The 13,503-nt window shown below is 34.3% G+C and overlaps 3 protein-coding genes across 9 annotated transcripts; all 3 read right to left on the bottom strand.

Annotated features, from left to right (window-relative positions):
• Positions 1–976: 976 nt before the first annotated feature.
• On the bottom strand, positions 977–3,518 carry LOC147535616 (agamous-like MADS-box protein TM6). Of its 2 annotated transcripts, none has more exons than XM_086645010.1 (7): positions 3,062–3,518; positions 2,916–2,982; positions 2,752–2,813; positions 2,555–2,657; positions 1,559–1,600; positions 1,435–1,479; positions 977–1,349 (listed from the first exon to the last, which is right to left on the bottom strand). In XM_086645010.1, exons 1-7 carry the CDS (start codon positions 3,403–3,405, stop codon positions 1,170–1,172), a joined length of 843 nt encoding a protein of 280 aa, XP_086501136.1. In that variant the 5' UTR covers positions 3,406–3,518; the 3' UTR covers positions 977–1,169. The 2 variants fall into 2 exon arrangements, with proteins under 2 accessions (XP_086501136.1, XP_086501135.1); XM_086645009.1 differs by having other exon boundaries at positions 3,218–3,518.
• Positions 3,519–4,930: 1,412 nt separating this feature from the next.
• On the bottom strand, positions 4,931–10,225 carry LOC147535615 (phospholipase D zeta 1-like). 6 transcript variants are annotated; one of them, XM_086645028.1, is made up of 8 exons: positions 10,017–10,213; positions 9,064–9,139; positions 8,145–8,272; positions 7,915–8,056; positions 7,247–7,417; positions 6,630–6,885; positions 6,237–6,332; positions 4,931–5,212 (listed from the first exon to the last, which is right to left on the bottom strand). In XM_086645028.1, the coding sequence occupies exons 1-5, from the start codon at positions 10,181–10,183 to the stop codon at positions 7,346–7,348; spliced, it is 585 nt and encodes a 194-aa protein (XP_086501154.1). In that variant the 5' UTR covers positions 10,184–10,213; the 3' UTR covers positions 4,931–5,212; positions 6,237–6,332; positions 6,630–6,885; positions 7,247–7,345. The 6 variants fall into 6 exon arrangements, with proteins under 6 accessions (XP_086501154.1, XP_086501155.1, XP_086501157.1 ...); XM_086645029.1 differs by having other exon boundaries at positions 6,737–6,885; XM_086645031.1 differs by having other exon boundaries at positions 9,064–9,136.
• Positions 10,226–10,989: 764 nt separating this feature from the next.
• LOC147535614 (protein SHORT INTERNODES-like) lies at positions 10,990–12,398 on the bottom strand. Its single transcript, XM_086645026.1, has 2 exons — positions 11,819–12,398; positions 10,990–11,542 (listed from the first exon to the last, which is right to left on the bottom strand). Exons 1-2 carry the CDS (start codon positions 12,117–12,119, stop codon positions 11,169–11,171), a joined length of 675 nt encoding a protein of 224 aa, XP_086501152.1. The 5' UTR covers positions 12,120–12,398; the 3' UTR covers positions 10,990–11,168.
• Between the last annotated feature and the right edge of the window lie 1,105 nt (positions 12,399–13,503).

The raw sequence follows: 13,503 nt of genomic DNA, 5'->3' as shown, positions 1-13,503 counted from the left end.
ACGATCAAGTCAAAAAGTCAACGAAGAATAAGCCTTAATTTGATAGAGCTAACAAAGAAGTGGACTGACCGAGTTCTATCACCCCGTGCCATACTCTAACCATAGAGATTGTAAGAAAGTTGATACGGGTGTCTCAGGCACATTGAACCCTAACATAGCATGAAAGCAAGCAGAAAGGTGGATCTGAGTAAACTCCGCCCCTGAGCCTGCTCTGACCAGAGACCAAGCAGGGAAGTTTGCAAAAATAAGCTTGACACCTTGAGCTCTGCTCTATATGAGAGAATGAAGATAACGTGGAAGGCCTGTAACATAAAATATTCACTTTCCCAATGGGTGTCGTCATGGACAAAGATACAGTCATGTGTAGCGATTATTGCTTTGTATGACTATGCCACATAGTTATTCATTGGCAGATATCAACGCCTCACCAACCTATAAGTATCACACATTTTTGTCCTAGAAAGAGATAAAAATCTAATATTGACAATTCAATTAATTCAATCTTACTTATGAATTATGATCACATGCATAAGTTCAAGACCCTCCCTTGTTGAATTTTAGGGTACTCTTGTGCTATTAGCGGAATAGCCAATGTCTAGCATCAAACACTATGTACTTATGATCACATGCATAAGTTCAAGACAGTAGGTTGGTAACTTTGTCACCAATTTGTGTATATGTCCATGGTTGCGCATATATATATATATATATATATATATATATATATATATATATATATATATTTAGAAGACTCACTCAATTTGGGGTGACAAATATTGATTATTAGAAGACTCAAGCTACTTAGGGTGAAAAATATCTTGCCTACGTAATTTTTGAGTGCTCCAAAGTCACACTAATTCTATGCCTTGACTTCGAAGTCTGAATCGAGAGATAAATGTGTGACTAGTAATAAATGACTACTTAACGTGTTTAACGAGTAAAAATCAAATGTCTCATTCAAACATTGGGGGAGAAATAACAATCAATACCTAATTCATAGATAAAGCTAACAACAACAAAACATCAACCCTTGGTTTCACAAGTACACAAAATATGAAAGCATAGTCTTGTATATAAAATTAATCACAAGCTAGACATTACAAATTATTTTAATACATCATGTCACTTAATTAACTTATCTTATACCTTAAGAGTTTTCGACTTTTTGGTCATTCAAAGTGTAGATTGTATGAGTAATGTTCACCTGAATTTTGAAGATTGGGATGGCTAGTTTGCAAATGGAAAGAAATGTGTGAACTTCCACCATTTGAAAGTCTCATCGACGACCCATATACATCCGTTTCGTTATCAGCTAATACAAACTGAGAATTCTCATCATCTCCTCCACCCTGAACTCAGACTAGTTAGTACTTTCTCTTTTAGTATTTTTAGAATGACTACAGATCGAACATTGAAGTGGTGATATAGACTTACAAATGCTCGAATGAGTTGTTTGTATGATTCTTCCAAGCTTCTATTCTGCCAAAAAAAAGGGGTAGAAGTTTAAAAAAATGAAAGATATAGAGAAGAAGAAGAAGAAGATGTTGAGATAACTTACTTTTTTCTTGTAAGTGTCACTTTGAGTGCTGAGAACATGATACTGGTACAAAGATGATCAAAAAAAGATTTTGTTAGTTTGAGCTTATTACTTAGATTTAAATGAAACTGAAATTAGGATTTTATTCTGTGACCTATCGTGGTCGGCTCTCACACTCAGTTACCTGTGGACACAGTTGATCCACCTCATTTTTATTTACTCCATTTATGTACTTCTAAATTTTTTTTTTTTTTGATGATGAACATCTAAAACTTATTATTGACTACAAAAATAAAATCTATTGTATCGATAGAATTCATCCGGCCAAAATGACAAGTTTGAAGTAGGAAGAAGTTATAAACCCTAGAAAAGTAATGTAACATTCAAAGCATCAAAATTCAAGGGATCATAAAACAATTGGTAGTGGCTGATTTTTTGGGGATGGGTGAAGAAATGTTATATTTATATACATGAAAGTCTAAATTGGCTTTTGGGTATACATCTATTTTATCAATTTCTTTCTCAACCCTAATTTGATGATAATCAAATGAAGTAAAGATCCATCTTAGAAAACTACCCTAATCCCATATGTTAGCCTTCCTTAATTAAGCTTATACCCTTCTATTTAATGGAGTCGTGGAGCCTAAAATAAGGATACTCTTCATGTTTAGACGATTTTTGAAGAGTGTTTGATAGTATCACATCGCTTGGGATAGCATCCGCAATTTGAGGTATATGTGGACGTTCAAACTTAGTAAGTGTTGAGGCTTTTGTGGAGCCTTCATCAAGAATATAATTCCCAAGATCCGGTGGATTTAGGTCTGTATCAAAATACTTGCTCTTTTCCAAGAATGGGAGGTCGTAATAGTCCCACATTGCTTGAGAAAACATTCAGAGTCTATACTGTAGATGCTTGATCATACTTAGCAAGTGTCGGGGCTTCTTAAGTGGGCTCGTTCGACAAAGGGAAAGACTTGGGTTAGTTTTAGAGTGAAGAAATAAATTTAGATATCTTACTTTACGTTCTCGAACGATCTTAGTAGAATTCTCCAAATTCTGCTCAAGATTGCATAGTTCTTCGATGCTCAATTCACTTAGATCTTCCTCTCCAGTTCTCATCCTATCAATCTATTCTCATCAGCCTTTACCAAAATTTAACATCACAAAACCTAAAAAAGAAAAAGATAACCAAAGTTCTCATCTTCCTTAATTACCTGATCTCTTTGCAAAGCTTCATATTAATCTCCTTTTGCTTTTTCAGATTTTCTTGCAATTGCTGTAAATCCACCATAAAATACATAGTAAACAATATCACCAATAGAAGAAATCAAACCCTAAAAGGGGGAAAATATTGAGATATTAGATGTATTAAATAGACCTCATAATGAGACTCCCATAGATCTATCTCTGATGTTTGTTGATACCGATCGAATAACTTCTTCTGACTAATAGATAAAAAAAAAGACTTATTAACCAAGAGCAATGCTAGAAAAGGCTACAAATCAGAACTTACTCCAGACCTACACGAAATCAACTGTTTCCATTTTCGAGTCATCTCTCTCTTCACTCTCGACCGACAGTTGATTTTTGTTTAAGTATGGAGTAGATCTACTTTGGTAGCAGCTTCCGCAATCATTTTTCATTGGCAAAGGTAAAGAGAGATAGAGAGAAAGAGATGACCTAGTTGAAGGGCTAATATATTCAGCAAATTTTCCAGTAGTAGAGAAGATGATAAGAGAAACTTGAGCATCACAAAGAACAGTAAGTTCAAGAGCTTTCTTGAAGATTCCAGCTCTTCTTTTGGAGTAAGTAACTTGTCTGTTGGTCGAATTTTCAATTCTTTTTATCTCAATTTTACCTCTACCCATGATCTTAATTTCCACTCTTTCTCTGATCTGATACTCAAATTCAAGAACTGAAACTAGGGTTTTGGTAGTTATTAGGGTGAAGAAAGAAGTGATGAGAGAGGAGAGGGTAAGAAGGAACAAGTGAAGAAGAAGATGAGACAGACTGTTTATGGTACGCGGGAAAAAAGTTTGTTGGATTATTTCCTCATTTAGTAAAATGCTTTTTGTCCTGATTAGTCTTACTCCCGAGATCCATAAATTCTGACATTATCGAGATCCACAAAGTGAGATTGAGTGATGGAAAAGTTTGAAGATATTAACGTTGTTGAGTTGTCTTAGGTTCTATCCCATCTTAGATCTTATTATAGCTCATAAGTGAGATTGAGTACTCATAATTATCAGTAAGATCTAAACTACTACTAGTATATATATGACTCATGGTAATTGGAGTGAACCCTTAAAATCCAATGGCTTCTTCTTTAATGGATTGATTGCTTTGTGAATGAGACAGAGGAGGAGAGGAGTAGCTAGCTAGGTTTGAGCAAAAGTAAAGATGGGACATAACAACCAAAGTTACTAATCACAACAACGTTAATATCTTCCAAAGCTAGCTTACCTAGGATTTTATATATGATCACGATCCAACTAGTAGACTAGGACCCTATTGTTAATCAAAGTATGAGCTTACCTCCATAAAGTAATCATGCTCAATATTTACCTCACTTGGACACCACTCGACATGCTGGGAGGTTTTTTTCCACCTTCCAAGGCCTAGACATCTCAAGAAGGCCTAGACATCCCAAGATACCGATCTCACCCATAATCTAGGATCCCAACATTGCCTTAATAAGATATGCAGTATTTTAGAAAGGTATTTACCTCTACTCGATTACTCTTTTGAGTTAATTTTGTTTTGGTTCTCAATTTTTGACCAACTAGTCGTTTTGATTCTCGTAAGTGTTTGACAGTTCGCTTGTCAGGAAAACCCAAATTATCTTGTGTTTTTTTTTCTAAAATATCTTCGAGGTATTCTTGTAATTTTGGTTTATTTTTAATTAATTCACCTAAATTGTTTTCTCTCCCCCACGTCACCTGTCACTCTAGATCACCCGTCGGTTGACAACCTTATCTGTCGACCTTAAAAAAAGTCTCTTCTCTCCGATTTGTCCGACGAAGAGGAGAAGAACCCACTAAAATACTATATTCTGTGCACTATATCCACGTGACTTGAAATTTGGTAGGTTGGTTGGAGCTCAAGGTAATTTTAGGAGGGACTAAGGAGGTTGCGGGTTCAACCCCCACAACCACTTTTTGTGGTTGTAATTAGTAAATTCTGGATACGCCACTAGTTATGAGCATATTCCTTCCAAACGATGTATACTTACTAGGTATAGCCCGTGCCTACGGCACGGTAAAAATAGAGTTTCAAACATAAAATGTAATTTTTAAGACACTTGAAATAACAATTTTTTATAATCTTCATCATCCATTGAATAATATTAACAAAAAACAAAAGATGATTATGATATCTTCGTAGCTAACATTGCAGATAAGGATATGAAATTACCATTAATATCCAAAAGGATTGAACTTCCGGTACATTAGTTGATAAGGTTACAACAACCAGAGCTAATATTATTCCATGGCCAAAAAGATTAAAGTTACGGGACATTAGTCGCTCTTTGGACAAACACTGGATGATTCCATCGCCAAATTTGACAGGTCTATACCCACAATGTAAATACTATTTCCCAGTAGCACAAAAATGCTCACAAGGTACTCTTTGTAAATGGTATCAAAACCATTAATCAAACATTATGTCTTTGACCTGCAAGACAAAGTCAAAGTATAAACATTAGAGAAACTTAACCATAATTTTGCATTTGGAATAATTTCAAAAGTTCCAATTCTACACATTTCTTAGTTGTTAGGTTAGATTTTCCTTGTCCTTTATAATTTTAGACAAAGAGTTCTAAATGTATATCTGAAGAGACGAACACTACAGACAAAAACATTTGGCCAATAAAACCCAAGCAAAATAATACACAAAATTGGATCTATTACATTCTCTCAAATACATGTACCAAGACCTTGAATTAGACCAAACTAACATTTTAGGGTTGGAAAAACAAAAATTATCTTCACCAAATCAAAGAAACATGAAAATGCATCATCATAACATGAAGCTACCCACAACAAACTAACCAAGGAAATAGAATAAGTCGAATAAGACAATGAAGGTGAGAAAGAAGTGGCAAGTGCGGGTGTTTGATGTTGGCAATTACCATGAGTTCAGTGAAAAATGTTCTGGTAATAATTGGTTTCTTGTTAGGCCTATGATATATACTCAGTGATCATCTTCTAACCTTTCTTCTTCTAACCTTTCTCACAGTTACCTCCATAACCATTTACGAAAAAGAATGAACATGATCTATCAAGCCTAACTTTGATTCTCCATTGGTATAGTTATGTTGCAGTAACGGTAGTTTTCTTTGCTTACTATCAAGATTCAAAATAATGTTTGGTTCTTCCAATTACCTAATAAAATACTTCAAATTTTTCGTCTATTAGTATACCTGATCCTGATTTAGTTTTTATTTTTTGTTATTCTAATTATAGACTGATAACACAACGTAAAGAAAAAACAGAATAGGGATATAAGGAATAGAATACGAATATATCTTAATGTGGGGAAACATGAGCAGTTAAGATGAAGATGTATCTAAAGGCTATGATTTTTCATGATTTATTTTGAACATAAAATTGGCTTCTATGCTAGACCCACCACTTAATATTAAATATGCATGACAGTGAATTTGCCAATTAGAGAAGAAGGAAAGTAGGAAGCTTACCAATTTTAGGCTTTTTAGCAGATGAAGAATGATTGGGGACAATAAAATGTACTTATGTCTCATCTTTCTTAGTTAATTTATCACCACAATGGAAACCTGAAGCAAAGAATCATACAGAAAAAAACAATGTTTAACTATTTTTCTAGCTCTGCACACATTGGAAGTGTTAACTTTTAAGGCTTCTTCCAAACTATAGCTAAAAATGTACTAATAGTTTTTTGATCATTTCAAATCTTGAAAGAATCTAAGCAACCATAAGAAATTTAATTTAGATCATGTAAAACTTTCAGAAAAACTTATTAATTATATAAGAACACTCATTTTTGCCTTTCTCATCAAGATACTGAAGAGAACATAACTATATGACACACAATAATATAAGAGATAAGATACCTTTTATGATTTTCAGGAGTAGATGAGGCTCAAAGAGCATTAACACTCATCGTTAAAGATCATAAGCAACATACTAAGTACCTGAAATGAATAACGTAAAAAATTACCCTCCTTTATTTCTCTTGTTAAGTAACTTGACCTTCTCTCTTTCTAGTTGAGGATGGTAGTACATCAAACACAATTATATCCAACAGTTCGGAAGCCAAAGGATCTCCAAGCAACGCAAAGAATCCATGTTTCAGTACAGCCCACACACCTACAAGCAGTATTAGTGAACCCATGTAAAAAAGAGTACCATAATTGTTATGTTGTCGATGATCAAATTAGTGCTAAATGTTGTCATTTCCTGTCACAAAGTGGAACTTAATAATGACATATGGGGTCAGGTTTACTCGGAATTGGATAAAGGGAGCGTACAGATATATAAAATTTTGTCATCAATTCATCATCCAATTTCATTTCCATCTCTTTTCACAGGAATCAATTTTCATTTTTCCAAAGCATGGAAATTCTAATTCTAGGATTATATGTTAAGGTACCACCGCTGGAGAACGTATTGTTTTAGGCAATATCAAATTTTATTGGGATTACAACTATGGACTCATGGATAAACTTACCTTTTGCCAGTTGTTATTACAAGAACTAAAACAAAGGCACGTAGAACATTTTCCCTCATCATCATCCATTGATATTTTCCTTCGATGTTTCACCAATACTTAGTTTTCATGTAGTTTGGGACCGTACTCAAGTGCAAATGACAACTTGAAAACCTCCAAAAACTTGCAAACCTGCAACCCACAATACTAATCTTTATAGTTGGAAAATTGTGCTAATAAAAGTGGAAGGAAGAGTTGCAACTATTTAAAACGAAAATTTAATCAAAGATTCAAAATGATACCCTTGCTTACAATCTGGTCAACAAATATTGCTCGAATTTGTAATCAAAGCACTCTGACTTTCAATCTCTATCGTTTCTTATGAGTGCCTAATATAGAAGGTAGGAGACCACCTCACATGGTAAAAGATAATCCACCATTTATTGGAATCCAAAAGAGAAAGACATTGTGTTTAAATCTGAATGAAGGACTATATGGGTATGTCTTTGGCTACTTCATGGTCGCTTATATAGCAAAGAAGGTAACTGGGGAATCAACAAACTATTGTCAACAAACAATGATTTATGGACATAAAGTTAACTTGGAGCAATCTCAATTGTGTTGTTTCTCACATGGCATCGGATAAACACCATCAAGCAATATAAATTTGAGAAGAAGAACTGACACACCTCTCTGGAATTTAAAATGTCCAAGTTTCCCATAAAGTGATTCAAATATCCTTGCATTGCCACCTTTGCTGTACCTAGAGCAGATTGCTGCCTTCCAAGTGTTGGGCGAATGGTTGAGAGAGCAGCACTCGATGGAACATATCTGCATAGGAAACCAATTTATAAGATTATAACAGTAAAAAATGGTTGTGTAACTTTCAACCAAGTAAGTATTGAGCACCAACAACCACCTATTTTTAACAGTTACTTCTTGATGTGAACGAACAACCACATCATCTACTTCATCATTGACATCTTGCACTATTGTCGTTTGATCTCCTACTCCGAGGTTTTGAAGCCACTCTTTTACCTGTAAAATCTAGAAAAGAGAGAAATCCTAAATAAGCGCCTGCTCCCAATAAATATGTTGACACACAATAAATATGAACCCAGGTGCATATTGTTCAATTCAGACACCACCTTAAAATATTTATCAGTATACATACAGTTTCTACATAACAATTACATAACATTGCATTTGAACACACAAATTGCCACATGGACTTTCTTCCTTTTCTTTGCAATATAAAATATATTTATCACCCTTGGGCTTTTCACTTTTGACCTTTCGAATGTTGTACAGGTGTAAACAAAGTAACAAAGTGAGTGACTACCATTAAAGTATGACTAACTAAATGAACATAAAAAACTAAGTAACGACATATTGAAACATTAAAAACTTCTGAAAAATGTGGCAGAAAAGTGTTGAAGCCTAAAACTGGAGAGTCAACGTTAGTGAAGTCCTGCAAGTCGAAAGGAACTTAAAAAAATTGTTACAGTAAACTCAACAAAAATCATTCAACAAAAAAAAGAACTCAACAAAAATGTTACCGAGAGCCGACACTAAGAAGCATATTTGCTCGAGAGAAAGTTGCAATAGTCAGAACTACCTTTCACAATATAATAGAGAAAAAGAAATTTCACATACGAGTTTTTTACATCAATCATTTCAATACATAAAAGAAAAACCCATAGATTTGGGATGTGACATTTGTTAGTTAGAAATAGGTTGAGTCAAGTTTAAGGTACTTCAGGAAATAAATGCACAATGGACATGGTACGTACCTAGAAAACTATAAAAAATTTCGAACTTCAAAAACAAATGTTTACCTGCATGTGCAACATTACACAAAACCAAACTGCAACGGAAGCATGTTCGAGATTATTACCAATGACTTGAATCCTGCTGATTTAAACAAAGATACAAGTAATGAAAGAGATTATTATCGTTCCTGATTTGAATCCTACTGATTTAAACTTGAAGCGCAATATCAATGACTTTGATCTCCTAAAAGTGCAAAACCTATACTAAACAATACAGGCGAGACACTTTGATACCACAATATTATGTAGTTATAGTACTCCTTCAAACTTTATTGAAAAATTTGACTATAATGGAAAGTTTTCAGTCCCAAATCTTTTGTTATTCAAAATCGAACAACACAAATAACAAAAGCTGAACGACGATTCATAATATAGAATCGACTGAAATGTCGCACACTTTTGTAATCATAAAAGAAAATATTTTTGTTATTTATCAAAGCATACCTAAATCTATTGCAATTGAAATAATGACTAACATAACTGAACAAAAATGGGAGGAAATAGATTGAAACCCCATATTTTAGATTGTAATTTATTTCTATTTAAATTACAAACAAAGAGAATTTAGGTGCCAGTTAACCTGAAATCAAAAGCATAGAGACAGAGAGAGTTGAAACATATAAGAAGAATCACATTCCGGCTTCAGTGATTCTGTGAGCAACAGACCCACAATCAAACCCAAAGTATTGTACACATTCTATCAAGTAAAAAACACCAGAGAAACCAAAATTTTAGCAAATAGGAGAAATCTATGAACCAAAACACAAAAAGGAAAAGGTGTCAATTAAAACCCTAGAATTTTCTATTAAAGAAATTAGAGATTAGAAATAATTGAAAACCTACTTTGATAATCCATTTGATGGCATCTAAACAACCACATATCAACCAAGCAAAGCAAGAGAAAAAGACCATAACAAATGAAAAATTTAGTATGATCAGTCAAGAAAAAATAGGATTACCGTGGAGATTGACATTTCAATTGATTCCACATTGTCCAGTGTTTCACCGATTGGAAGAGATTGACACCGTTTACTTTAAGTTTCCGGTGAAAGGAAGAAAGTGAAGGCTTGGGAGGAAGCAACGGGCAAGTCTTTCGAGAATTTTTGAGGGAGAAGATGGAAAACATGAATTCAGGGGGTTAAGGTACGGAAGGAAGGAAGAGAAGACTAAGAGTTTGCAACGGCAAGGATTTAATGTAGCCGTTTCAATTACGGAGTATTCAATGGCTGCGATCGAGTGTTTCTTAATGTGAGATTAGTCTGAACGGTCCAGATTAAAAGAGTCCATGTCATCATCCAACTCAGCATCTAACTCATCATTTAGGTGCATTTATTTTGTCCTAGTCAGCACTAACCAGCTCTGTTTTGTTATATAGATATTATATTTCATATACTCTAGTTATTTAAAAAAAAAAAAGTTATTTATGCGAGTAACATAGCTTATTTAATATGCTTCAAATGTTTATTTATGTTTTACACGATATTAAATGAAATTTCATAAACATCACATGATTAATTGAAGATTTACAAACTTATTCACCAATAGGCATAAGAATCTAAGGATACAAATATAGAACCCAAATGGAAAGATGGTCACGAAATGAGAGAACAATTATAAGATGAAGAAGATGTATTAAGCTAGGGCAATTCTAATTAGTCACCAATATGCCCACAAAAATGCTATGGAACAAGAAAAACCAAGGAGACTCTAGGAAGAAATTCTACATGGATTGCCATGATTCGTGTTTTTCATGATTCTGATCCACGAAACAGCGAATCACGACAAGTCACAGAATTTTGGCCCACAATCTGCCTAGTTTTCTTGTTCTCTAACATTATTCGTATGCCCAACATTACTAGGGATCAATCTCAGCTTTATGATATAAAAGAAGGTCAAATGGTAAATCTAATCTCAACCGATGTAAATTCAACCGAGACATAAAATGGATAATATTACCCTTTTGCCAAACTTAATATTACTTCTATCTAGCCATAACAAATAGAAAATATTCCTAGTATCAATAATGAAACAACAACAACAATGTACAGAGTGTTGCAGCAAAAAGAAATGTAGAGAGTGTCTGTATAATATTTATAAAAGTACAGATAAGTTCAAGATCTTGAGTGAGGAAAGAATTGAGTACCCGCCATGAATGCATTAAAGGGAGTTGGGTACACTGTACAAGGATCAAGCAATGCCGCCGCTGCACTTGGAGGACTATGGACACTACTCGGGATAGCGGGGTAAAGATTACGACCAGAACTGTCACCACCACCACCACCACCACCTAACAAAGATGATTCCCCAGGAAAGTATTGAGAACCAGGACCTTGGTCATAAAGAATCCCTTTGAAGACATGACCACCGATGTTAACGGTAGTTTGATAAGCGTATAGCTCTTGAGCCTCATCAATGGTGCTTACTCTTACACAACGGAATACTGCCTCTGAATTTACTTCTAGGGGAAAACTCCCCACTTCTAAACCTAAAACATTCATAAACATGTATTAGCAACATATAAAAGGAAAAGGAATAGTATTGAGGAAAAGAGAGGTAAAAATAAACAGTTGGTTTCCGAGACCATAAAATTACTAGGGAATAACAAAATCATAATAAGACTCCGAGCAGAAATCATATGTTGCGTACTGTGATTTGTGCTTCAAAAAAAAATCATTAATTGAACCGAATCACAATAAACCACATAAAATTTTCTGACAAATTGCATGTAACTGAGATGATAAAAGTAATAACTAGTACATACCGAATGCATTATTAGTAATAAAAGTAGAAGGTTGATTCTGTCTTAGTCTTTTACTAGTAGTTGTAGTGACCATTCTTCTCTCTTCATCTTCTTCTTCTTGGTTTTGTTGTTGAAAAGAAGAAAGATGATGATGTCTTCTTCTAGAGGCCGAAGGTACCCAAGTGCTTTTAACATGGGTAGGGCATTCCAATTCTCTATATCTACAACAAGTTCTACATCTCATATGAATACAATCTTTCTTTGCCTGGTTCCCACAATCTTTGCAACTTATCCTTCCTCCCACTGATCTCATAACTATCATGGTTAGGTTTTCCCTTCCCGCCGGGCGCCGGCAAAATCTTATCTGAATTGTTTGGTGATCTTCTTCTAGGTCGACCCACTTTTTCTAATAAGGCGCCTGAATCAGAAGGCTAAAATTTTTGATTGTTTCGAATACTATTTTTGTGGGTTTTGACTTGTAGCATTTTTTAACATCACTCTGGTGGTTAATGTTTTCTCTTCCACTTTTATATATATATATATATATACCCTTGGAGTTAGAACTCTCAGTCATCATATTGACAAGTGGCCGAGGATACCCTAAATTCTAGTGTCATAAAATCCAAATTATTAAGTTTACAAAGACTGTAATGATGATGATCACATCATCATTGATTCGTTGTGGTCCCAATTACCTTTAAAATCTTTAAGGGCATTGCCTACTCAGACCGCCGAGATGAACTGCCGATTGAACCGTCCACGTGAGCAAGCACGTGAGAGGAGCGGCGGTTCATTTGGCAGTTTAATTGGGCGGGTTGAGTAGAGTTATTGAATCTTTAATGTGTACTTCCTCCATAAACAGCTACACTCATAACTCATATGTGGTAAAATAAAGACACACTAATTTTGTGTTTTTGGTGAAATCTCTAAACTAACTCTATTTGATACACCTGTCACTCCTGAAAGTATATACTCTATTAGAAAAAATTAGTTAAAATTAAAGCTTTCTAATGTTTAAAATTTTAAACTTCTCGAATTTTAGAATGTTTCTTTTGAAAGTATATACTCATATTAAATGCTCGCACATCGTCATGGAATCTCTACCGGTATCCCATTGGCGAAGGTAGTTTAACAAAACTCTAAAAATACAAAGTGAAACTTTAAATTTTAGAGTTTGAGTGTCCTGTTGAAAATGTCCTCAGTAAGATAGATAGTATGCTCATACCTTGGGAACCGGGTCAATGAAGTAAGTGCATCTTTAATGGGACAGTAAAAATCTTGAGTGTCAATTAAATGTGTGGCCATTTAGAGACAGTCTAACAGAACTTTTTCTCCAATATATAAATCTCGTTCACCAGGTTCCAAATACAACAATCCACCGCCGACTGGATTATTTATAGAAATTTACAATTTGTATATGAGTTTGACTGTATGTATGTATGTATGTATTGAAGAATAATGTCATAGATCTGTTTTTTTTGCCACAAGATACATATAAGAAAATACCTTCGACTTTTTTATTTTTCCGATTTGATTTAAAAAATGCACTAGACGGTTCAGATCTATTTATAACCCACTGACGACTGAGATAACCTCTTTAATGTACCTTCAATAAAATTGATATAGGGGTTGGTTGCCGCTCACCACTTCTCAAACGTGAGAGAAAAGAAAAAAAATATGCGAGAATTAACTTTTACATGAAGGAT

The sequence above is a fragment of the Eschscholzia californica genome, unplaced genomic scaffold, assembly GCF_041429995.1.
Source record: "Eschscholzia californica isolate CP2 unplaced genomic scaffold, dmEscCali1.0.p SCAF_56, whole genome shotgun sequence".
In the NCBI taxonomy this organism is placed as follows: Eukaryota; Viridiplantae; Streptophyta; class Magnoliopsida; order Ranunculales; family Papaveraceae; genus Eschscholzia; species Eschscholzia californica.
This window is presented reverse-complemented; position numbering and strand designations above follow the sequence as displayed.

Coding starts and splice junctions, on each gene's coding strand:
- LOC147535614 (XM_086645026.1), bottom strand. CDS start 12,119: ATGATAGTTATGAGATCAGTGGGAGGAAGGATAAGTTGCAAAGATTGT. Junction 11,543..11,818: donor TATTACTAATAATGCATTCG/GTATGTACTAGT, acceptor TGAATGTTTTAG/GTTTAGAAGTGGGGAGTTTT.
- LOC147535615 (XM_086645027.1), bottom strand. CDS start 10,183: ATGTTTTCCATCTTCTCCCTCAAAAATTCTCGAAAGACTTGCCCGTTG. Junction 9,140..10,016: donor TTGAAATGTCAATCTCCACG/GTAATCCTATTT, acceptor TGTTTAAATCAG/CAGGATTCAAGTCATTGGTA. Junction 8,273..9,063: donor GTGTAATGTTGCACATGCAG/GTAAACATTTGT, acceptor TCTCTTTTCTAG/ATTTTACAGGTAAAAGAGTG.
- LOC147535616 (XM_086645010.1), bottom strand. CDS start 3,405: ATGGGTAGAGGTAAAATTGAGATAAAAAGAATTGAAAATTCGACCAAC. Junction 1,601..2,554: donor AGATCGTTCGAGAACGTAAA/GTAAGATATCTA, acceptor TCTTTGTACCAG/TATCATGTTCTCAGCACTCA. Junction 1,350..1,434: donor AACAACTCATTCGAGCATTT/GTAAGTCTATAT, acceptor GTCTGAGTTCAG/GGTGGAGGAGATGATGAGAA.